This window comes from Chelonia mydas, chromosome 1 (assembly GCF_015237465.2).
Source record: "Chelonia mydas isolate rCheMyd1 chromosome 1, rCheMyd1.pri.v2, whole genome shotgun sequence".
NCBI classification, from domain to species: Eukaryota; Metazoa; Chordata; order Testudines; family Cheloniidae; genus Chelonia; species Chelonia mydas.
Window position 1 is genome coordinate 8,768,004 of NC_057849.1, and position 24,944 is coordinate 8,792,947.

Consider the following 24,944-nt stretch of genomic DNA (forward strand, 5'->3'; position numbering starts at 1 on the left):
TGTTAAGGAGCTAATACCCTGTCACCAGGGTGGATAACAAAATGTTGATTTAAAAAATGCATTATTTTATTTTGTTCAAATCATAGTAAGTCTTTCAATTTCAAAAAGACATCTGTTTAAAATGAAAGCGGAATCTAATGCAATATAGGTCAAGGCCTAAACTTATAATAATCTCGTAAGACATTTAAATAAAAATGCTGAATCCATCCTCTATTAAAACTTGAGTTTCCTATACAAAGAATCAGGGAAACACATTTGACTTTTGAGGCCAAGCTTTATAAACATGGCGCAGCAGATCATGTTGTGTGTTAAGAACTTGATCTTCTGGGGGACCCAGGGGTTCGGCTAGTGAGTGCAGCACACTGGCCGAGTCCTCACAGGGGTTGGGACCTGGCCACCGAGCCCAGGAGACACCATCATGGTTCTCACGGGAATCATTTGCTGAGCTGAAATAATCAGTTTAATTCACTGATAACAGTTAATCCCTCCGTTTAATAAATCATTTAGTTGTAAAAGTGAAACACAGTTTGATGAGAAGTTTATGTATCCAAAACATTTAAAGTGGTTTGGTTGAATAAAAATAAATGGTATATGCTTTTCTGTGTGTTTAAATTCCAGTTACCATCCTACTGCAGCTTGACACAAATCAGGAGCAAAAAGTGAATTTTCTAGTATATAAGCAATATATCATTCACCATTTTCTAACATATTAAAAGTCCACAATTAATAAGAATCTGAAAATATTAAGCTATATAATTGCTTAAATATATATATAGCTATAGCATATCCTTCTAGGTAGCAAAAAAGATGTACCAAATCTGGTATGAAGGCTCTATTTAGCTGTAAATCTAAGTGAAAATACACCTTTCTTTAGAAAATAACTGAAGCACAAATGGAAACATTGATGACAACTGATGATCTAAATCAAGGCTTTCCACTTGGTGATTTACATCAATCCACAGTGCCAGTCAGCATAGGCAAGACTCTTGCTCAGGGGAGGCAAGGGGTAACAAGATAACTCAGTCCTGGGTACCCTGAGGACCATCACAAGAGGTACCACCCCTTGGTGTGGTTTGCAACCTGGGTTTTCCAGAGACTCAAACAAAGAAAGGGCTTTTGGGATAAAAAGTGAGTTTGAACTGACACAAGGTCTTCCTTCCAATCCAGCAAACAGAAAGGACCTTCTATCGAAGGCAGGCTCCAACATTTGGGGAAGGCCTGGAAAGACTTTGGATTATTAAGACTCCATAAGTTCTAACAGAATCCAAATGTGTGACTCCTGGTATGTTTAGTGTGTGTTTAAATCTGTTTATTGTTTTTAATATGTGATGAAAACACTGTTGAGCAAACACCTTCCTTTTCCAACATGGAGTTTTCCCACCTACATTTCTGCTCAAGCTTCATCCTTCGTGCTCCCCTTGCCCATTCCCAGTCTTATAGAGAACTTTGAAATCCCACTCACCAGGCAAATGTGAGCTTTGGATGGGTGTGTAAGCTTCAGGCCATTGAAAGTGCAGGGAGGCAGAGAGGAGCCCAGGGGAAGAAAGCATTCACAGAAGAGCGTGAGGTGGATTTTTGCAGATTTTAAGGCCAGATGGGATCATTATGACAGTCTGTTCTGACCTCCTGCACATCAAAGGCCAGAGAATCTCTCCCAGTTACTTCTACATCAAACCCATAACTACTGTTTGGATTATAGTATCTCTTTTAGAACAGGATCCTGTCTTGGTTTAAAGACTTCAAGAGATGGAGAATCCATCAAATCCCTAGATAAGTATATGGACTCCAAGGCCAGAAAGAATAATTGTGATCATCTAGTTTGACCTCTTGTATAACACAGGACACAGAACTTCCCCACAACAATTCCTAGTGGAGAGCATGGGACAGGGTATTCTTCACCCTGGCTAGCCGATTTACTCCTTGGGTTCGTATTTTTATGTTGGATACGTTTTTTCAAGTCCTGCTCAGCCCCCACATGGACAATCTGATGTTAAATCCAAGAGCACAGCCATGGCTCTGAAAAAGACAGCCTTACCTCTTACCACTACAGCTTTAAGGTATATCATGATATAAAGAAGTGTCAGGCCTACAAATCCCACCCAACTCCTGCCCACTCCATTTCTAACCTAGGGGATAAGCTGCAGCATCCTGAACACCTCAGAACATAACTTTAATGGAAAACCCCAATATCTGCTGGCAAGCCTGTTTGCCAGAAGCTGGGAATGAGCGACGGGGATGGATCACTTGAGGGTTACCTGTTCTGTTCATTCCCTCTGGGGCACCTGGCATTGGCCACTGTTGGAAGACAGGACTGGGCTAGATGGACCCTTGGTCTGACCCAGTAGGGCCGCTCTTATGTTCAAACAGATGATATTTATACTACAGAAGCATGACACACAACAGGGAAAGTAGTCACTGGGAATAAGAAGCAACACATGCAGAGGACACACACATAAAGGAGACTTACCTCAGAGAGAAAGACAAAAGGGAATGCAGTCCCCTTAGATGGGTCCAGCCATAAAAACACTACAACAAAAGAAAAAGCGTGATCAGCCTCTAACTGCTTAAAAAGACACAGGCAACCAGAACCGGCCACCAAGTTGCCCTTCCAATTTCTGCGGCTTTACTATTACATTTCTTTAAACACAGGAAAGTGCATCTCTCCCCCCTTTGCTGTGATAGATGAAAGCTAACAGGGATGCTGGCTGACTATACAGAGGAAACAGCAAGACTGATTAGGCAAAGCGCAGGCTTTCAATTATACGGTAGCTTGAGGTGTTACCTGCAACATAGCAGTTAAAACAATTGTACAGAGAGGTTATTTGTAGTGCAGTACAACTGAGGTCAGTACCCCGCTGTGCCGAACGCTGTAAGCGCACACAGGAACGGTTTGCCTGCACTGCAGCTGGGAGGTTTAGTTCTCAGTCTGGGTAGACGTACAGGCGCTAACTCCGATCAAGCGAGCATGCTAGAAATAGCAGCGTGGCCATGGTGGTGCAGGCAGCGGCTCAGGCTAGCCACCTGAATACAATCCCGTCAGATATGCATACACGGACGGCTAGCCCAAGCTAGCCATTACCCCTCCCAGCTGCCGTGACTAATGCTATGTCTACACTGGCAATTGAAAGACAAAACTTGGGTCTTTCAGAGGTGTTCAACCCGCTCCCCGCCCGAAAGACAAAAGCTTTGCCGCAACAAGCGCCAGTGTGAACAGCGTGTTGTCGGTGGGAGAGCGCTCCTGCCGACAACACAAATGCCGCTTGTTGGGGGTGGAAATTTTCTGTCGGCAGGAGAGCCGACAAACAGCGGCTACACTGCACGGCTGTAGCAACACAGCCATGTCGCTCAAAGCTGTGTAGTGTACATAGCCGAAGAGACAGTCCCTGCTCCAGACAAGACAAGACAAGGCGTGGGAGGAGACCAATATTTTGTTTCAGGGTTTGTAATGCCACCGAGAAAGAAGAGGTGGTCCAGTGGTCAGGTCACTAGCTTAGCACTTGAGAGAGCTGGATTCAATTCCCTACTCCACCACAGACTTCCTGTGAGACTTTGGGCAAGTCTCTTCATGCCTCAATTCCCCCATCTGTAAAATGAGGATCATAGCACTGCCCTGCCTCACAGGGGTGTTATGAAGAAAAAAAAAATACATTCAAGATTTTGAGGGGCTCAGATACTACAGTGATGGTGGCCAGCTAAGTACCTGAGATAGCTAGATCCTCACCCATCACTGGAGTACCTTATCCCCATTTTGTAGATGGGGAAACTGAGGCACGGAGAATACGTCTACCTTGCAGCTTGGATGTGAGATTCCCAGCTCAGGTACACAGACTCACGTTGGCTCAGCTCAAGCTAAAAACAGCTGCATGGAAGTTGTGACACAGACGGCAGCTCGGGCTAGCTACCCAAACTTGGACCCAAGGGGTTGGGCAGGCTTGGACTCGGGTGGCACTTACACATTTGAAGTGTTGGACCCATTAATTCATGTTTCTTGAATAGCTCTACACCAACATATGACAGACCTTAAGCTGCTTGGAAGATACCCAACTAAAACAGGGATCTTGCACATACCTGCCCAATAATCTAGGCTGTATGGAAGGTGACTCGCACAGTTTTACATAACCCCAGCCAATCATCTTCCACACAAATGGAGGGTGACGGGAGGAGAAAAGATTTTAGGACTCGATATGAAAAGGGTAGAATCTCCATAGCAGGCACAAGTAAAGATGGGGTATTAATACTATATGTACTCCTCCACAAAAACTCCTCCTTAGAATACTGCTTTAAATATGTACAATTTCCCCACAACATAAAAGGAAGTCTAGAGAGCCCACCTCCTCCAACAGGAGACACTGAAATACACCAACACCGAGCAGAAATGCCTCCTACTGACTCCAGGTCTCCAGCGTAACTCTTGGATCAGAGGCCTAACCTGTACAAGTCAAGAATGGAAGTGAGCTAGGAACAAGAGACATAACAGAAGACTGGCAAAACTAAAGAGAAAGGAGAGCGTACCACCAGAAAGGTCAACCTAAAATGTCTGTGTTTTGACGTCAGGCTATGCTGCCCCCCAATGAACCCCCCACAAACAGGGATCAAGACCACAGATCTTTGCAGGCAGTACCACAACCAATGAAGTGAGTGTGTGTGTGTGTGTGAGGGAATCATTAAAAATACAGTAATTCTTGGTGCATTTCCTGACAGATACAGAAAAGCAGGATAGATAAAAATCAATGATTTAAAAAAAAATTGAATTTTTTTGATATTTTTTTCCTCAAAAAGCATTTTATTTTAAGATACATCAAAGATATCTCATCATGGAATAGGGATTATAAATTCTAATTCTATAGTATGAGACAATATATTCATGTAATGTTTAAGAAAAGTTTTGTAAATTAGTTCCAATAGCTCATGGATTAGAGACCAAATTTTATGGGATTCCAGGGGCTTCTGTATAGATTTAGGTTATTCTTTCTATCTACCCAATGGGACTCAGTGCTCAGTCTAGAAGATACCGTCAGAGATGCTTAGTTTTGCAGTTCTCAAACCGCGGATTTGTGTCTCCAGCGATAACATGTTTATTAACAGAAAATTGTTTTTAAATAAATAAGACCATTTTCTCACTAGAAGGGAAAACTGTAATAGCAGTAGGCCGTAAAAGAGACCCAGTTTGGGAATAAGAACCATTCAAGAAATATGTGTTTACTGATGATGTTTTAAAGAAAAGTCACACCAGTGAATTGGTGAAGGTCACTTAAAGACTTGGATTCAGAGACTTTTGAAATGATAATCTCACTTTTAACAGCAATGTAGATAAAATATTTTCTTCCTTTGGACTAAATCAATTTGATCTAAATCAAATCCACCCTGCAGAAAAGAAGTTTGCCGAGCACTGTAATTAAAATCATGCTAGGAAGAGAGATAACAGGTAAGCCAGCCTGCCACTTTCTCAGGGACTTTTTGGCATCTCTGATGTGCTCACCATCTGGAGAAATGGTGAGGGACTATCCGTACATAAGCCTCAGGTGAACCACAGATGCACCTTCAGCAGTGGAGCGGCTCAAAGCAAGGCCAGACAGCTTAACAGATTAAATCGGAGCTATTCAAGAAAACATGGGAGCCTCCCAGACCATGGACAACCACAGGAGAAGCTTGGATAACATCTGTCCATTTGTGTCCATGCACATACTACAGGAAACTCATACCCAACAACACTCACATCCCCCTCACAGGCAACACTTGCACAAACACACACACCAAGCCACCCCAGGCTCCCCAGCATCTGCCCCGCACAGATGAGATGCCAGCAGGAAGCTTCCCCGCTCCCTCCTGCGGCCCGGGGCAAGGTCAGACACTTGCTGCCCAAGGCTGGCACCGAGGACTCCTCTGTCCTGAGGCACCCGCAGGGCAGGGCTGGAGCAGCGGTTTAGCTCTGCGAGCAAGGTCCTGTACAGAGCACAGGAGAGACAGACAGCAGGGAGCCACCCGTCTTGGGACAGGTAAATAGACTTCCTTAAGATCAAGCGTCCCCTCAGCCCCCCTCATCATCGTCCTCTCAGCCCCCCTTTCCCCCCCAAGTCACCATCCCCTCAGCTTCCCCCTCCCCCTGGTCACCATCCCCCCAGCTCCCCCCTCCCCTCAGCTCCCCCCAAGTCACCGTCCCCCCAGTCACCATCCCCCCAGCTCCCCCCTCCCCTCAGCTCCCCCCAAGTCACCGTCCCCCCAGCTCCCTCCTCCCCCCACTCACCATCCCCCCAGCTCCCCACAAGTCACCATCCCCCCAGCTTCCCCCTCTCCCCTCAGATCCCCCCAAGTCACCAGCCTCTCAGCACCCCCTCTCCCCACAAGTCACCATCCCCCCCAGCTCCCCACAAGTCACCATCCCCCCCAGCTTCCCCCTCCCCTCAGCACCTCCTCTCCCCCCAGCCCCCAGCCCCCCAGCTCCCCCCTCCCCTCAGCACCCCCTCAGCTCCTCCACTCCCCCCAAGTCACCGTCCCCCCAGCTTCCCCCTCCCCTCAGCACCCCCTCTCCCCCCAAGTCACCGTCCCCCCAGCTTCCCCCTCCCCTCAATTTCCCCCCCTAAGCTCCCCCAAGTCACCGCCCCCCCAGCTCCCCCCTCAGCTCCTCCCCAGTCACCGTGGCCCCAGCTCCCCCGGCCACCGCCCCTCCCCCCTTGGCCGGGCGAGTCCCCTCCGCACGCCCAGCACGGCAGCCCCGCCCGCCGCCGCCAGGGGCAGGCCCCAGGCCCCAGCCCCCCTTTACCGTATTCCCTCGAAGCAGCGGGGCGGGCGGTGCCCCGTGACTCCCCCCTTGGCCCCTGGGCGGCAGCGCGGCCCTCACCGATTCAAACAGCTGCGCCGCCCCCCCATGCCCCCCTCCCTATTGGCTGCAGGCCGCGTGTACGTCATCTGACGCATATCACGTGGGGGGGAACTACAACTCCCAGGAGCCCTAGGGTGGGGGCGGGAGTAGATCCCGCGACAGGTGGGGAACTCTCGCCGCGAGCCCCTCTGGGACATGTAGTTCCCAATTAGCTCCCTGGTAACTACACTTCCCGGCATGCCGTGCGGGGTCGGGGCTGGGTCGGGCTTTTGGTGTGGTTCTGGTTACCATGGCTACCCCGAGAGTTCCATCTAGTGAGGGGAGAGGGACAGAGAGAGAGAGAGGAGCAGAGATGGTGAGTGTGAAAAATCTTTGCACTGAGTGTGCAAAGAGGGGCCAAGGACTGGTGAGGGTGAAAAGAGGGGCCAGGGGCTGGTGGGTGTGTAAATCTGCCTGGCACTGGTGAGGGTGAAAAGAGGGGCCAGGGGCTGGTGGGTGTGTAAATCTGTGCCTGGCACTGGTGAGGGTGAAAAGAGGGGCCAGGGGCTGGTGGGTGTGTAAATCTGTGCCTGGCACTGGTGAGGGTGAAAAGAGGGGACAGGGGCTGGTGGGTGTGTAAATCTGTGCCTGGCACTGGTGAGGGTGAAAAGAGGGGCCAGGGGCTGGTGGGTGTGTAAATCTGTGCCTGGCACTGGTGACAGTGAAAAGAGGGGCCAGGGGCTGGTGGGTGTGTAAATCTGTGCCTGGCACTGGTGAGGGTGAAAAGAGGGGCCAGGGGCTGGTGGGTGTGTAAATCTATGCCTGGCACCGGTGAGGGTGAAAAGAGGGGCCAGGGGAAGGTTGGTGTGAAAATCTGTGCAGGGTGCTATTGAGTGTGAAAAGAGGGGCCAGGGCCTAGTGGGCGTGTAAATCTGTGCAGGGCACTGGTGAGTGTGAAATCCATGTAATTGCTTGACGAGTATGAAAAGCTATGCAAGAGCACAGCGTACACGGAAAGCCGGGCAGTGAGCGTTGTAATTCTGCAAGGGCATGCTGAGTGTGAAAATACGGTACTGTAAATGTAAACCTGTGATATGACCGAGCGTGTAGCTCTGAACTGAGTGTGTAGCTCTATGAATTGGGTGTGTAGGTCTGGGCAGGCAGCAGCCAGGGTGTGCAGCTGCAGTGGGCGCCCAGTTCCCTGGGCCTCGCTTTCGGTGAAGCAGCGCTTAAACCGAGGGTTCCATTCCCGGGATGGCTCAGTGGAAACTGAGGCAGCTCCCCCTGCTCCCAAGAAAGACAGGTTCTAGTTACCTATCCCAGGTTCTTATATGGCTCTCATCACCCTGGTATCTGGGTGCCTTAAAGTGCTTGTAGCCAGAAAGTTGACTGTGTACAAATGGCCCCCGGCAAAAGGCAGAATTGGCATCCGTGTCCCAACTGCCAAACCACATTCTGCCCTCGCTGAGACCCGTGCAGCCCCACACTCTGTGGCGCTGTCCTTTGTACTGTGCTTGTTGTTTTCACAGCCTTGAGAAGGGTGTGAGCGCCCCCAGAACGAAGACATTTGCTCACACAGAGAGATCTCTATTAAAGAGGTCTGGCTCCAGCGTCGGGGACCAGCTCACTGTGTCTTTCAGAAGGAGCCTCACTGCACGCAGGACATTACCAGTCCAGTGGTGCTGTTTGTGGAGTAAACGTTTTCAAAGCATCCCCTTTAACACCATCACTTCTTGTGCAGTATGCCAGGTGGCTGCATTTCAAAGGCAGAGTGATCGCCTCATAGGAAAATGGAGGGGCCCTTGTTGAATGCAGGAGAGCTGCAGTCAGGAGACCACCATCTATATCTGGTTTTCAGAGTAACAGCTGTGTTAGTCTGTATTCGCAAAAAGAAAAGGAGTACTTATGGCACCTTAGAGACTAACCAATTTATTTGAGCATAAGCTTTCGTGAGCTACAGCTCACTTCATCGGATGCATATTGTGGAAACTGCAGAAGACATTATATACACACAGAGACCATGAAACAATACCTCCTCCCACCCCACCCTCCTGCTGGTAATAGCTTATCTAAAGTGATCACACTCCTTACAATGTGTATGATAATCAAGTTGGGCCATTTCCAGCACAAATCCAGGTTTTCTCACCCTCCGCCCCTCCCCCCCCGCACAAACTCACTCTCCTGCTGGTAATAGCCCATCCAAAGTGACCACTCTCTTTACAATTTCAGAGTAACAGCCGTGTTAGTCTGTATTCGCAAAAAGAAAAGGAGTACTTGTGGCACCTTAGAGACTAACCAATTTATTTATGAGCACGAAAGCTCACGCTCAAATAAATAGGTTAGTCTCTAAGGTGCCACAAGTACTCCTTTTCTTTTTTCTCTTTACAATGTGTATGATAATCAAGGTGGGTATTTCCAGCACAAATCCAGGTTTTCTCACCCCCCCCCTTCCAAAAACCACACACACAAACTCACTCTCCTGCTGTTTTCATACACATTGTAAGGAGAGTGGTCACTTTGGATAAGCTATTACCAGCAGGAGAGTGAGTTTGTGTGTGTGGTTTTTGGAAGGGGGGGGGGTGAGAAAACCTGGATTTGTGCTGGAAATGGCCCACCTTGATTACCATACACATTGTAAAGAGAGTGGTCACTTTGGATGGGCTATTACCAGCAGGAGAGTGAGTTTGTGGGGGGAGGGGGCGGAGGGTGAGAAAACCTGGATTTGTGCTGGAAATGGCCCAACTTGATTATCATACACATTGTAAGGAGAGTGATCACTTTAGATAAGCTATTACCAGCAGGAGAGTGGGGTGGGAGGAGGTATTGTTTCATGGTCTCTGTGTGTATATAATGTCTTCTGCAGTTTCCACAGTATGCATCCGATGAAGTGAGCTGTAGCTCATGAAAGCTTATGCTCAAATAAATTGGTTAGTCTCTAAGGTGCCACAAGTACTCCTTATCTATATCTGGCTCGCCCTCTGACTCGCTGTGTGACTTTGGGCAAATTTCTAACCTAGTTTCCGCACCTGTAAAATGGAGGCAACCACACTGACTTCCTAACATAACACTTGGAAAGCTCAATGAATGAATATTTTAAACAGCTTTGAGCCCTTTGGACGTGTTGTTAGTTTGTCAAGTGCTTGGGGACTGAAAAGCACTATGAGAAAATCAGCTATTAGAACATAAAACAACATCTGTGAAATCAGTGTGCCAGGGCAAAGGCAGCCATGCATTTCCACTTAGGCATGGAGGAATTAGGGAATTTGCCCTGGGTTGCACAAGGAGAGAGTAGCAGAACTGGGAACAAAACTTTATTGTTAGATGTGGATTCTGGGCTGAGCTCATTGACTCCGAGGGGCAGGCCTGTACATCCTGGGCCAGGAACCAGCTAGCTGTGTCCATCCGTAGTGAATTCAGAGACCTGCACTCCACAAAATTAAACATGAAGTTAAATGTTGCCAACCTCAGCTCTCCTGCCCTTTTAATTGGATGCGGTATTCTTGTTCCTACTGTAACGATGCTGGTTCTGGTGGGACCCAACTGAGAGTGCCAATTCAGGACAAATTGCTTGAATCAGGGCAGTTACTGCCCAAGGCTTCAGAGTAGCAGCCGTGTTAGTCTGTATCCGCAAAAAGAAAAGGAGTACTTGTGGCACCTTAGAGACTAACAAATTTATTTGAGCATAAGCTTTCGTGAGCTACAGCTCACTTCATCGGAAATTTGTTAGTCTCTAAGGTGCCACAAGCCCTCCTTTTCTTTTTGCCCAAGGCTGGGGTTTTTCCACCTCTAAGGCAAACCAAACCAGCCAAACAGAGCAGACTTTGGTCTCACGCCACTGGCTAACCACAAGTCACACAAGCAATTCTTAGACACTCCAGTTTCCCAGTATCTCCACCAGTGCCACTCGTTATGCGGATAAATGGTTATGAAAACCAACACCCCGGTAAAAGAAAAAAGGTTCTCCCGATCTCAAAGGACCAAGCCCCAGACCCAGGTCAATATACAAATCAGATCTTACCCACAAATCACGCTGTTGCCAATCCTTTAGAATCTAAAATCTAAAGGTTTATTCATAAAAGGAAAGAAAAAGAGATGAGAGCTAGAATTGGTTAAATGGAATCAATTACATACAGTAATGGCCAAGTTCTTGGTTCAGGCTTGTAGCAGTGATGGAATAAACTGCAGGTTCAAATCAAGTCTCTGGAGTCGATCCACAGCTCGGATGGGTCATTCAGTCCTTCGTTTAGAGCCTCAGTGTAGCAAAGTCCCATTGAAGACCAGATGGAGGATCTGCAGCAGTTTTTTATATTCTCTTGCCATGTGGTCTTTCTTTCTTTGTCCCAAGGACAAGTGCCCATCCCATGGCCTGGAAAAACCTTAGAGTTCTGTCCACAGGCATGTCCCCGCATGCCTTGCTGAGTCCCAAGGCATGTCTGCCTTCTCTCAATGGGTCAGTTGTATCGCTAATGGTCCTTAATGGGCCATCCAGCAGGCTAGGCAGAGCTGACACCAACTTGTCTGGGGTGCCACCCAGCAGCATAGCATAAATTTGAAATACAGACAGTATTTCATCAGTTGCATCCAATGAAGTGAGCTGTAGCTCACGAAAGCTTATGCTCAAATAAATTGGTTAGTCTCTAAGGTGCCACAAGTTCTCCTTTTCTTTTTACAGACAGTATAGAGCCAATATTCATAACTTCAACTACAAAAATGATACTCACATACAGACAGCATAATTATAATCAGCAAACCATAACCTTGTCTTAGACACCTCATTTGACCCCCTTTATATAAGATTTGGTGCCACTACAGGACCTTGGTTGCAACGATGATCTATACGGTCCCAGATTATGTCAATAACGTCACACCTACCCTAACCCGTCATGTGCCTCGTGCTGTTAAACAGCTGCCAGTTCCACCCCAGAGGCGGCTGCACTTCAGAGGCACGGATGTGAAAGCTGCTGGGGTCATCTCAGTTGAATGGCGCCATCTGATGCCGTTGTCACGTTGTTAGCTTGCGGTGCTACACGGGCAGCCTTGTTCATACTCATCTGGTTGCTTAAGGGGGGGAATGCCATGATGCTGGGGGTTTGAAGCCAAAAATGTCCTTTGATTTGTGCTCTACCTCAGCAGCACAAAATATCGCTGTCAGCCAGCTAGTGTGTCTGTGCACCACTGCCCTCTACTGGATGGAATTAGGACTACTCAGCTGTATGTCCTGAGCCCTGTACTGCTCATTACTAAGGCAGAGGCTCTGCTAGTTCAAGTGGAAGGGGCTGCTTTGGACTCAAAAGGAGCTGAGTTCTAGTCCTGCTGTGAGGTGTGGCCTGGCTGTGGCTGTGACGCCTTTAGGGCTGTTCTGGTTTCTTTATTAAAATCCCTCTTCTGTGGTTTTTCCTAGCGTGGCCTGAAAGATGAGCATGCGATGGGATTGCTGTAAGATCTCACTGCGGGCACCTCCTCTGGACTATTCCTTCCGAGGCATCAGCTTCATCCAAGGTGCGGCTCTTACTCTGCAGAGCAAACTAGAACAGACTTGTCGGTGGGGGGCGGGGCGGGGGGCAAACCGCAGCTGTCGCTCGTTGGCTCCTTAGCTGTCCCTCCCAGCAGAGAGGCCTTTTCATGCAAGGACCAGTCTACCACTGGGGAAACTCAGTGACTTGCTCAAGCTCACGAGAGGAGTCAGTGGCAGAGGTGAGAGGAGAATCCAGGCATCTTGTCTCCCAGTCCCTCTCCCACCAGCAGAGCACACACCCCCTTCCAGAGCTGGAAATAGAACCGGGAGTCCTGCCTCCTGCTTTAACCCTTCAACGCTGCTTCCCAAGCTACAGCACAAGGCACCGGGAGTGACCAGAAAAGGCCAGAGAGCAAAGTGGGAAATAAGCCAACTGCACGTTTTAATACTGCCGCCACCCCTGTCGTGTGATGGGATTCAGCCAGAGCAAGCAAAGCGCACAGCCGTGCTTAGGGCCTCTGTCCCCAGTGTCGGGGTTCCCCTGCAAAGGGCGTGTCACTGGGCCAGCCTTTGAGTTATGCATGATGAAGGTGCCGTTAGCTGGCAGCTGGTTCAGTCTTAGTCAGCTGGCTCCCTGCCGTCCCACGGCCGGGGGCTTCACAGACCCAGCCAGGGAAGAGGGTCAGATCCCGGGAGCTCTCTCCCAGAGCAGTCCTGTTACTGATGGGGTTTGCCCTGCCACACAGGTCTCCTAGCCGGCTGGCAGCCCTTCTGCTGCATTCTCAGCAGGGACAATGTCAAGAAACATTGTTTTCAGGGGTGCAATAGGGCAGTGGGGAGGGAACAGGGGGCTAGCCCTCCTCCTTGGCCAGATCTGGGTGGCATCACAGCAAAGTCCCTTCCCTGCTGCCATGACAGAGGCCGGCCAGGCCAGCCTGGAGTGGCGTGGTGACCCTGTACACCAGGTTGCAACACCACTTTGATTTGGGGTGACCAGGCAGGTAACCTGGGCCCCTCCTTAGCAAAACTCTGGTAGTGTCCCCAGCCAGCCTCCCGACCCTGTTGTCCGAGGTGTGGCACGGACCCATAGCCCCTGCCCTGAAGAGCCTGCAATCTCCCAAGACAAGACAGACACAAGGGGAAGGAAGGGCATACCATGACCTGTCCCCCGTGGCCCAGGGAGAGGGAGTGGCTTGCCCGTGGTCACCCAGGAAGCTGGTGGCAGAGCCAGAAGTAGAAGCTGGGTCTACTGCCCCTCAGCCCATTGCCTTAGCCACAGGACCAGCATTTCCACCAGCTTCGGAGCAACTAGCAACATGGGTCTCTAAAACACGCCGCAGACGAGCCTGGAGCAAGGGCTAGAAACTGTTGCTGTAGAGAACCAGGCTGTGCTGGCACCGGCGATGAGCGCGGGGAACCGGCAGCCCCCTCCCTGTCTGATCCTGCGGGAACCCCAGCACAGCTGCGGGGTGGGTTAACCAGAGTGCAGGGAGGTGCCCAGATACTACGGTGATGGGAGCCACATCAGAACCCAGGTAGACCGGGTCTGTGTCTGCCCAGCCGGCACTGCTGCAGTATTCTGCCACCGACCGAATCAGCAGCAGGTAAGATTCTTTCCCAAGGCAGCTCTAACCCCCCTCCTTACTCTCCCCACTAGACCTGCTGACAGAGGAGCCCCGGCCTGGCCTCAAGGTGATCAAGCGCTCGGCCGGGGGGAGGCTGCTGACCCAGGCTGTGCGCCTGAATAACAACACCATCAATGAGCTGACCGACTTCACCTCCACCATGGAGCAGCTGCTGGAGTACCCCGACGAGCTCTCCTGGGTCGACCTCTCCTTCAACGACTTGCCTACTATCGATCCGGTACGGCTGAACGGGAGCACTGTGGGATGGTGGCTCAGGGGGCTAGCCCTCAACAGGGCAGGCTCCTAACCCTGCTTCTGACACCGACTCCCCCTGAGCTCTCGGGCAAATTCCTGCCCCTCTATGTGCCTCGGTTTCCCCACCTGTAAAATAGTGGTGATACCCCTCCGCCCGCTTTGAGGTGTGCGACTGAAGCAGCGCCACAGTGAGTACAGCTGGATTACACACTGCAGCTGTACATGGGATGGAAAAGCAAATGCTCCCAGGTAGCCCCTTGCAGTGCTTAGTCCATGCCGGTGTTACTGCTCTGCAGCCCTGACTCACCGGACTTTGATTAGAGCCTGAGTGCTGCTCACCGTCAGGTCCAGTCTGCCCTCTGCCCCTGCACTAGTGCAGCCTGGTGGCAGAGGGGAACAGCTGGCAGGGCAGGATTGCTGTGGGGAGTGGGGTGATGCCCTGGCCACCTTTAGGGAGCTCAGGCAATTCAGGGGATCCCCGCCAGTCGGAGCTGTGGGGGTCTTAGAAGGGCTCAGCGTTGGCCTTACTCTGCTGCCATTATAAAAGCCCCCTGGAGTTCAAGGGGAGCTGACAGGCCAATGGTGAGCTCTTTTGTAAATCACAGCCCTATTGTGTGTCCCCTAAGCTCTGGGCAAAATCAGGCTGCTTTTCCCAGCTGGGTCCCAGTGGGGCCTTGGGTGAGTCCCAGTTCTTCCCTGTTCCTCAGTTTCCCACTCCGCAGAGCTGGGATAGTGGTCCTGCCCCACTTACAGAATCGTAGGACTGCAGAGGTCATCTAGTCCAGTCCCCAGCATTCATGGCAGGACTAAGTATTATCTAGAAAAAAGAAAAGGAGGACTTGTCGCACCTTAGAGACTAACAAATTTATTTGAGCATAAGCTTTCGTGAGCTACAGCTCACTTCATCGGATGCATTCCATCCCTGGCAGGTGTTTGTCCAACCTGCTCTTAAAAATCTCCAGTGACGGAGATTCCACCTCCGCCCTAGGCAATTTATTCCAGTGCTTAACCACCCTGATAGTGAGGAAGTTTTTCTAATGTCCAACCTAAACCATCCTTGCTGCAATTTAAGCCCATTGCTTCTTGTCCTAGCCTCAGAGGTTAAGAACAACAATTTTTCTCCCTTCTCCTTGTAACAACCTTTTATGTACTTGAAAACTGTTATCATGTCCCCTCTCAGTCTGCTCTTCTCCAGACTAACCAAACCCAGTTTTTTCAATCTTCCCTCATAGGTCATGTTTTCTAGACCTTTAATCATTTTTGTTGCTCTTCTCTGGACTTTCTCAAATTCGTCCACATCCTTCCTGAAATGTGGCGCCCAGAACTGGACACAATACTCCAGTTGAGGCCTAATCAGTGCGGAGCAGAGAGGAAGAATTACTTCTCGTGTCCTGCTTTCAACACTCCTGCTAATATGTCCCAGAATGATGTTTGCTTTTTATTTGCAAGAGTGTTACACTGCTAACTCGTATTTAGCTTGTGATCCACTCTGACCTCCAGATCCCTTTCCACAGGACTCCTTCCTAGGCAGTCATTTCCCATTTTGTATATGTGTAACTGATGGGTCCTTCCTAAGGGGAGTACTTTGCATTTGTCCTTATTGAATTTCATCCTATTTACTTCAGACCATTTCTCCAGTTTGTCCAGATCGTTTTGAATTTTAATCCTATCCTCCAAAGCACTTGCAACCCCTCCCAGCTTGCTATCACCTGCAAACTTTATCAGTGTACTCTCTATGCAATTATCTAAATCATTGATGAAGATATTGAACAGAACGGGACCCAGAAATGATCACTGCGGGACCCCACTCATTATGCCCTTGCAGCTTGATTGTTAACCATTGATAATTACTCTCTGGGAGTTTCAAAGTAGCAGCCGTGTTAGTCTGTATTTGCGAAAAGAAAATAAGCTTATGCTCAAATAAATTTGTTAGTCTCTAAGGTGCCACAAGTTCTCCTTTTCTTTTTACTCTCTGGGAATAGTTTTCCAACCAGTTATGCACCCACCTTACAGTAGCTGCATCTAGGTTGTATTTCCCTAATTTGTTTGTGCGAAGGTCCCTGCTCCATGCTCGTGAAGCACTGTGAAATCCTGGGGTGAAAGAGGCTAGGGAAAGTCAAAGCCCGGCTGGGGCTGCTTTTGACAGGGGGGTGTCTCATGGCCCAGCTGTTACCCGGGGAGAGGCTTGCTTTGCTTCCAGGCTCTCTGCTCCCTCCCTCACTGGGGCTGGGGGTTTTGTGGTTGCAGGTGCTGACTACATATCCCCAGCTCCGGGCCCTCAACCTGCACGGGAACAGCATCCAGAGCCTCAGTGAGGTGGACAAGCTGGCCGTCCTGCCGTGCCTGCGCACATTGACCCTGCACGGAAACCCCATCGAGGAGGAGAAAGGCTACAGGTGGGGCCGAGGGGCTCAGCCAGCTAACGCTTTGGGGAGAGGGAGGGATGGTGGGTGCAGAGGAGAGCCTAGCCCTGGGGAACAGCTCTCTGCACTCTTCTGCCAGGGCGCCCAGAGAGCTCGCTTAGAGCCTCCTCCATCTCCACTGGAGTCAGCAGGCTCCCAAAGCCTTTGATGGGAGCTGGGTCTGACTTGCCCTGACACCGTGCCTCAGTTTCCCTTTGGGGATAATGGTCATTCCTTTCTCGCAGGGAGGATGAAGTGCTTTAAGATCCTCCGTGGCAAGCCCCCAGAGGGCAAAGTGGTACCTGCATGGTGTCAAACACTAGAGCGTCAGCAGGCTCAGGGGAATAAGAGAGAGGACCCGCATGCAACCCTCTCTAGCTGTCGTAGCATTGACACCAACCCACATGGCTCATTCTATCCTGGCCCCTGCGCCTTGCCCTGCCCAAGGCCCCACAGCAAGACTCCTGGGATACACAAACCAGGCCATGCCAAGGGAAAACTTTTAAAAGGGTGGGTCCGGCTCCTGTCACCCCCTGCTCACGAGCCGGCCTGCCCCATCCATGTGCGTCTACAGATCCTCTCCACAGTGCCAGAGGGCAGCCAGGGCCAGAGACCCTCATCAGGACCAGGGTCCCCTTGCACTGCATACCGCACATTCATATAGTGAGAGTCAGTCCCCAGACCTCACCCAAGGTCACCAGCAGGGCAGGGCAGCGGCAGAGAATCCAGACCCCCTGAGTCCCTGCCCGGTCTCCTCGCTCACGCAGGAGTTGTGTAGGCCCCAAGCAGTGGTTCTGGACTGGCGCTCGGAGAGTCACTTGCCATCGCTCCGAGACACATGACGGAGTAGGCCGGCCAATCGGATTTTAAATTTAGTGATGCCTGGTCTTCAGGTCTAGTCTCTTATAGCATCGATGCCAAGATCCACCCAGCCAGGGAGAAGCCCACGGGAAGCGCGTGGCTGGTCTTGCCCTTGATTTTATACAATCTGCTCTGCTCCAGTGCCCAGCTGCGGCGGGGCCTAGTGCCAACATGATCTCAAAGGCGCCCCGATCAAACACAATGGGCTGTGTCTGGCCCGAGGAGAGAGGTGCAAGGAGGCAGACCAGGGGCTCCTGGGCAGCACTGATTGTAGCAGCTAGCTCTGCCCCCCTTGCGAGAGGAAGCAGTGCCTCGATCTACTACCAAGGGCTTCTCTAGGCCCCAGCTGGGGGGTACAGCGTGAGCTGGGGGAAGGGGAGGAGAAGCACCCCCCGCCCCCGGGCGTTGTGGTGGGGAGGCCAGAGGACAGGGAGTGGCCCTGGCCTGCTAGCCCACGCCGTTCGGGCCTGACCGGCCGCTCTCCCGCAGGAGTTATGTGCTGTCCGTGCTGCCCCAGCTGAAGTCCTTCGATTTCAGTGGCGTGACGAAGCAAGACCGCTCCACCGCCACCATCTGGAGACGCATGAACGTCAGACCCAAGAAGGTCAAGAAAAGGCGGGATGACTACTGAGGGGACGGGGCCTTTGAGGCACGGCATGAAGCAGCAGCTGCACCATTCAACGGGGCCCAGGGCCGTGGCCTGTGGGGGCGGAAAGCCCGCGTGTTCGCTTAGGAATAAAGGCTTAGAGCTCTGTGGGGTAGGACGATGAATCGCTACGAGGAATGGGGCTCGGTCATCACTGGAAACGGACAGGGAGGGCTGCCATGGCAGCGGGCCGGGTACACGCCTGCCATTGTTGGCACAGAGGGTCTGTGCTCAGCTCGCTCCACCAGCTTCTCCTGAGGGGCTGAGAAATGCCTCTCCTCCTCTCCGGTGATCGGCAGGCAGCTGGTGGGGAAGAAATGGGGCCCTGGGCCTCCAGGAGGCGTCTGACACCAAGACCCGGTTGTGGCCCCAGCACTGGATGAGCTGGCCTTGCCATGCTGGGCTCCTTTAAGATGTTCCAGCCCCTTCCCCGCCCCCCAGCCAGCTCCTGCTGAGGCTGCCAGCGAGAGTCCATCTGTGGTCAGGGGGTGCTAGCGATCCTACGCCGGCTGCTTCCTTCTCAGCACCGCTCCCGGAGGCTCGGGCCCCAGGCTTGGCTTGCTCACGGGGTTTCTCTACGGCTGGACTGTAAAGTGCAACCCCCGGTGCCCAGCACATCAAACCCAAAGCCAGCCAGGCAGGAGCAAGGTCACAGAACCGTCCCAGCAGAGCCCCCAGCTAGAGCCCAGGGGCAAAGAGAGGGGCCCCTACCCGGGGAGGCAAACAGCTCAAAGTGCTACATACAACAGGACTGTCCATCTTCCACGCCACCTGCCTCCCTTGGCCCCAGCAGGCAGGCTCTGCAGCGTGAGCCCAGTCGCTCCTGCGGGCACTGACCTCATCACGCGCTCAGCCCACCTCCAAACGCTCGGTCTCCTTACTAACAAGCAGAGGAGGCAGTCAGCCAGGTAGGGGTGGGATGAGCCTGAAGGCCCCTGGCTCCTTTGTGGGAAGAAAGCTGGTAAGTGACTGTCCCACGTGACCATTTGATTGATCATGGGCTCCCATCAGTCATGAGGCCTGCAGCTTCTGGGGCTACTCTGCCCTGCCCTCTGGGCTTTAGTGTTTAATGCTCAGAGTCATTCCCAGCTGAGCCAGCCAGGTTTCCCTTGTGCCACAGGGTCCTGAGCTAGTCACGTCATCCCCATGCAAGTCCCTGCCTGCCACTGTCATCACTTCCCCAAGAGGCTTCTAGCACAACTGCTCCAGCCCCTTTCTTCGCTCCCTCCTCCCCCACAACAGGAAATTGTCACCTCGCCCTTTGTCTTCCCAGAGGCAGAGCTTGCCCAGAGGCAAATCAGAAGCTCGGCTGATAAGAGGCAAAGCATGTTCGAGCCAGCCCAGGCATGGGTGCCGCTAGGGTAGAGCTGCAATCCGATCCCTGACCATTAACTGATAGTGCATGCCCAGTGGGCTAGGTGAGGGCCTGGGACTAGCACTGGTTCCGTGCTGTCAGACCCATTCCCCTCCCAGACGCATCTTCCCCCACCTCCAGCTGTTCATTGCCCCTACTGCTTCCCCAGGGCCACTTCAGTGACTAGAGAGGCTTCGGTAAGGCCCCAATTGGGTAGATACTATGGTGCTACAGATCAGGCCCAGGAGCTCCCTTCTCCGGGAACTACAGTGTGGGGAGGGAGCCAGGGTTCCATCTGTGGCTAGTTCTACATTGGGTCTGGCATAGTTGAGAGCAACCTCAGGGCTGTTCTAAGTGACACCAGCCTCTAACCATGCCAAAGGAGCCACTGGCCACACAAGGGAGGGGTGTAGCACAGCACCTGCCTGGCTCCCCTCTGCCCTGGGGCAAAGTGGCACACAACCTGCTTCTCCACCCCTGAAGGCTCTCCCACCTGCAGGGACATGCAGCCCAGCAGATGTGCCTTGCTGAAGACAGTGTCTCCTCAGACTGAGGAAAAATGGTGGCAAAGGGGTGAAATTCAGCCTGGCAAGGCCGCACCGCCCTCTCCCAGCTCTCCTTTAGCACAAGCCCCTGCCCCCACATTCCTTGTGCTTGCCCGGGGGCTGCAGTGCACTTAAGACCCAAGCAGCTGCCAGCCTTGCTAAAGCAGAAGTTTAAGACAGCCCCTTTAGTGATGATATGGGGGGGGGGGGGGGAGGGAGAGAGTTGTGATCCTCTCCCTAAAGACCCTAATGTGTTAATGCTGCTGAGCCAGCCACCCAAAACCACGGCTGCCTGGGATGCTCAGGCCAGCTCCACAAACCAGAGTGACTGGGGGTGGCAATCACCCTGCATCAGTCCTTCCCCTTGTGCCTGGAAATCCCCATCCCTTGGCCGTCGTAACAGGAATGAACTCAACGAGCTGTGCCAAGAGCAGGTGGTAGAGACACTCTGGGGTTAATGATCTGAGGGGTCCTTGCCCCAGTTTTGCTGGCGCACTATTAAACACGTCAACTCTTTCCCACGTGGAATTTCAAGTTTTTGAAAGTGGTCCAATTTCTTGACACGGCTCCATGATTTCCATAGGCTCAGACCTGATGAGAGCACGGATCATCTAGGCTGACGTGCACAGCCCTGGCTAGAGAACTGCGCCCTGTGGTCCTACAGCAAGGCCAGTAACATGTGGTTGAGTAGAGCATCTCTTTGGCTATGTCTACACTACCCCCTCACCCCCCATCAACGCTCTGGGGATTGATGCACCAGGGTTGATTTAGTGGGTCGAGTAAAGACCCGCCAAATCGACCGCAGATCACTCTCCAGTCGACCCCGGTACTCTACCCCAAACGAGAAGAGCAAGGTAAGTCGACGGGAGAATGTCTCCCATCGACCCAGCGGAGTTTGGACCCCGGGGTAAGTCGACCTCAGCTACGTCAAGTCCAGCTACGTTATTCACGTATCTGGAGTTGTATAGCTAAGGTCGACTTTATGTCTACACTACCGCGGTAAGTCAACCTTAGCTACACAACTCCAGATATGTGAATAATGTAGCTGAGGTCAACTTACCGCGGTAGTGTAGACATAGCCTTAGAAAGCCAACCAATGGCTGTTTAAAGATTATGATGTGCAGAATCCGCCGCAGCCCAAGGGAGGATGTTCCAATTGCCCTCTCTGTTAAAAATCGGCACCTTATCTCAGGGATCCAAATTGTGAGCAGAGCAAACGAGTGAAAAACCCGTGGATTTTTTCATTCCAAGAAGCTTACTGGACTGAAAAAAATTCAGACTACACAGCTTTTGGTGGGACTGCTCCAGCTGCCTTGAGGAAGTGCGGTTTCATACCCTTGTTTTGTTGCAGTCACATGATGTCTAGATTGCAAAGCAGCCCATCCCGGAGCGGTATTACAGATAAATGCAGTTGTTCTATCGTTTCCACCGACGATCTGATCTGAAGCCAGTGCAGCTCATCCATATCAACTCGACAATCTGAATGCTTGTTAGATCGATTGTGCCACACAGAACATGGGTTTTGATTACAATGGAGGGTATGTCCCTGCTGCACTCAGAGCTGTGACTGCTGCCAAGGGTGCTGGAACAATTTGTGTTGTGGGGGTGCGGAGAGCCATCGAACCAAACTGTAAACCCTGTAATAGGATAGAAACCACTTCAAGCCAGAGGGTGCAGCAGCACCCCCGGCACCCCTTGTTCCAGCACCTATGACTGCTGCCCATATAGATGTACCCGAGTTAGCTTTGATCACACTAGCTCAGACAATATGGGGAAAGCTGTGGCAGCGTGGACTGCGTAACCCATCTGAGATACTGAGTATGCTCCTGTTACTCAAACTAGCTGGATCAAAGTAGCCCAGTTACGTCTACACTGCAACCAAAGGTTTGACTGCAGCACATGTAGATATAGCTGGAGTCACAAGGCCTCTGGGTCTCACCTTTATATCAAGAATCATAGAATCATAGAATCATAGAATATCAGGGTTGGAAGGGACCCCAGAAGGTCATCTAGTCCAACCCCCTGCGCAAAGCAGGACCAAGTCCCAGTTAAATCATCCCAGCCAGGGCTTTGTCAAGCCTGACCTTAAAAACCTCTAAGGAAGGAGATTCTACCACCTCCCTAGGTAACGCATTCCAGTGTTTCACCACCCTCTTAGTGAAAAAGTTTTTCCTAATATCCAATCTAAACCTCCCCCATTGCAACTTGAGACCATTACTCCTCGTTCTGTCATCTGCTACCATTGAGAACAGTCTAGAGCCATCCTCTTTGGAACCCCCTTTCAGGTAGTTGAAAGCAGCTATCAAATCCCCCCTCATTCTTCTCTTCTGCAGACTAAACAATCCCAGCTCCCTCAGCCTCTCCTCATAAGTCATGTGCTCTAGACCCCTAATCATTTTTGTTGCCCTTCGCTGGACTCTTTCCAATTTATCCACATCCTTCTTGTAGTGTGGGGCCCAAAACTGGACACAGTACTCCAGATGAGGCCTCACCAGTGTCGAATAGAGGGGAACGATCACGTCCCTCGATCTGCTCGCTATGCCCCTACTTATACATCCCAAAATGCCATTGGCCTTCTTGGCAACAAGGGCACACTGCTGACTCATATCCAGCTTCTCGTCCACTGTCACCCCTAGGTCCTTTTCCGCAGAACTGCTGCCTAGCCATTCGGTCCCTAGTCTGTAGCGGTGCATTGGGTTCTTCCGTCCTAAGTGCAGGACCCTGCACTTGTCCTTATTGAACCTCATCAGATTTCTTTTGGCCCAATCCTCCAATTTGTCTAGGTCCTTCTGTATCCTATCCCTCCCCTCCAGCGTATCTACCACTCCTCCCAGTTTAGTATCATCCGCAAATTTGCTGAGAGTGCAATCCACACCATCCTCCAGATCATTTATGAAGATATTGAACAAAACCGGCCCCAGGACCGACCCCTGGGGCACTCCACTTGACACCGGCTGCCAACTAGACATGGAGCCATTGATCACTACCCGTTGAGCCCGACAATCTAGCCAGCTTTCTACCCACCTTATAGTGCATTCATCCAGCCCATACTTCCTTAACTTGCTGACAAGAATGCTGTGGGAGACCGTGTCAAAAGCTTTGCTAAAGTCAAGAAACAAAACATCCACTGCTTTCCCTTCATCCACAGAACCAGTAATCTCATCATAAAAGGCGATTAGATTAGTCAGGCATGACCTTCCCTTGGTGAATCCATGCTGACTGTTCCTGATCACTTTCCTCTCCTCTAAGTGCTTCAGGATTGATTCTTTGAGGACCTGCTCCATGATTTTTCCAGGGACTGAGGTGAGGCTGACTGGCCTGTAGTTCCCAGGATCCTCCTTCTTCCCTTTTTTAAAGATGGGCACTACATTAGCCTTTTTCCAGTCATCCGGGACTTCCCCCGTTCGCCACGAGTTTTCAAAGATAATGGCCAAGGGCTCTGCAATCACAGCCGCCAATTCCTTCAGCACTCTCGGATGCAATTCGTCCGGCCCCATGGACTTGTGCACGTCCAGCTTTTCTAAATAGTCCCTAACCACCTCTATCTCTACAGAGGGCTGGCCATCTCTTCCCCATTTTGTGATGCCCAGCGCAGCAGTCTGGGAGCTGACCTTGTTAGTGAAAACAGAGGCAAAAAAAGCATTGAGTACATTAGCTTTTTCCACATCCTCTGTCACTAGGTTGCCTCCCTCATTCAGTAAGGGGCCCACACTTTCCTTGGCTTTCTTCTTGTTGCCAACATACCTGAAGAAACCCTTCTTGTTACTCTTGACATCTCTTGCTAGCTGCAGCTCCAGGTGCGATTTGGCCCTCCTGATATCTTTCCTACATGCCCGAGCAATATTTTTATACTCTTCCCTGGTCATACGTCCAACCTTCCACTTCTTGTAAGCTTCTTTTTTATGTTTAAGATCCGCTAGGATTTCACCATTAAGCCAAGCCGGTCGCCTGCCATATTTACTATTCTTTCGACTCATCGGGATGGTTTGTCCCTGTAACCTCAACAGGGATTCCTTGAAATACAGCCAGCTCTCCTGGACTCCCTTCCCCTTCATTTCTGGTGGCAGGCAGCAGCAGCCAGGGTGGCATTTGAAGAAGCCAGCATGGGTTGTTTGGGAGCTACTTTGAGGCAGCTTGATAAGCAGTTCCCCAAAGCTGAGAAGGAAACAGAGTCCAGAGTCAGCATCTGGCCAGGGTCAGAGGAGAAGATTTTAAAATCCTTCCTGTAAGGCTAGAGCTGTGCTAGAAACTAACATTGCCCACAGTTGCCTGCTTTGATGACCAGAATGGGCGCCTGTTAGATTAAAGACTGTCCCAAGACAAGTTTTACATGCAGGGAGCTGATCCAGCCCCACAGCCTGCTCTACAGACAGGGTGGCTCTGTGATTCCCTAGAGCAGCGTATTGGCAGAAAGAACTTTCAGTGAGGTCTTCACAAACCAGAGCAAGTCAGCTGGCATCAACTTGTCCTTGGGGAGGATGGGCAATCATGCCCAGGACTGGGAGTCAGTGTGCTTGGACGAGTCTCTTAAACCCCAGTGCCTCAGTTTCCCCTCTGTACAGTGTTTAATACGGACCTACTGCATGCAGGGAGTTGAAAGCTGCTTGGATAGCCTTAGCTAGGCTGTGCAATAGTAGGGCAAACTATTTAATTGGTAGGCACTGGGGCCCTAAGGGGAAAGCTGGCCTTGAATTCTGAACTACAAGTACCCCCATCAGGTGGTCACTTTGCCTTCAACGAGGATGGGCAAGGGCAGCTGTGACAGGTTGCAGGCTCGGTTTAGGCAGAGTGAGGAGACCTTATGGCAGAGGAATTTAGAGAAGCAGGTTGCAGTGAGCCAAGCTACAGTTTAGGGCAGGACAACAGAACTAACTCATCTCTTGTGCACTCAGTGGTCTCTTCAGTGACAGGTGGCCATCTCGTCTGGGAGAGTGCACCTCCAGCCACACAGCATGCCTTGGCCCAGGTAGGCCCTGGGTCAGTACCTACGAGGGAGTCACGC

The 24,944-nt window shown here is 51.3% G+C and overlaps 2 protein-coding genes across 7 annotated transcripts in view; one reads left to right on the plus strand and one right to left on the minus strand.

Annotated features, from left to right (window-relative positions):
• NUMA1 (nuclear mitotic apparatus protein 1) overlaps positions 1-6,886 on the minus strand; it is a 60,129-nt gene extending 53,243 nt beyond the window's left edge. For 3 of the 5 annotated variants that reach the window (XM_043526956.1, XM_043526950.1, XM_037912301.2), the window contains exons 1-2: positions 6,761-6,886; positions 2,468-2,526 (exon numbers count right to left, since the gene is read on the minus strand). The gene's annotated coding sequence lies outside the window, so the exon portion shown is untranslated. Of the gene's footprint in view, positions 1-2,467; positions 2,527-4,331; positions 4,430-6,760 lie in introns of all 5 variants that reach the window. The other 2 variants (XM_043526939.1, XM_043526940.1) reach the window with 2 other exon arrangements.
• Positions 6,887-7,034: 148 nt separating this feature from the next.
• LRRC51 (leucine rich repeat containing 51) lies at positions 7,035-20,458 on the plus strand. 2 transcript variants are annotated; one of them, XM_037912999.2, is made up of 5 exons: positions 7,035-7,175; positions 12,201-12,298; positions 13,912-14,117; positions 16,382-16,530; positions 17,887-20,458. In XM_037912999.2, exons 2-5 carry the CDS (start codon positions 12,214-12,216, stop codon positions 18,026-18,028), a joined length of 582 nt encoding a protein of 193 aa, XP_037768927.1. In that variant the 5' UTR covers positions 7,035-7,175; positions 12,201-12,213; the 3' UTR covers positions 18,029-20,458. The 2 variants fall into 2 exon arrangements, with proteins under 2 accessions (XP_037768927.1, XP_043383043.1); XM_043527108.1 differs by having other exon boundaries at positions 7,043-7,226.
• Positions 20,459-24,944: the final 4,486 nt, after the last annotated feature.

What these genes read in the sequence shown, in the direction of transcription:
- LRRC51 (XM_037912999.2), top strand. Translation starts at nt 12,214, where the DNA reads ATGAGCATGCGATGGGATTGCTGTAAGATCTCACTGCGGGCACCTCCT. An exon ending in AGGCATCAGCTTCATCCAAG is followed by an intron (nt 12,299 to 13,911) that starts GTGCGGCTCTTA and finishes TCTCCCCACTAG; the next exon opens with ACCTGCTGACAGAGGAGCCC. An exon ending in ACTTGCCTACTATCGATCCG is followed by an intron (nt 14,118 to 16,381) that starts GTACGGCTGAAC and finishes TTGTGGTTGCAG; the next exon opens with GTGCTGACTACATATCCCCA.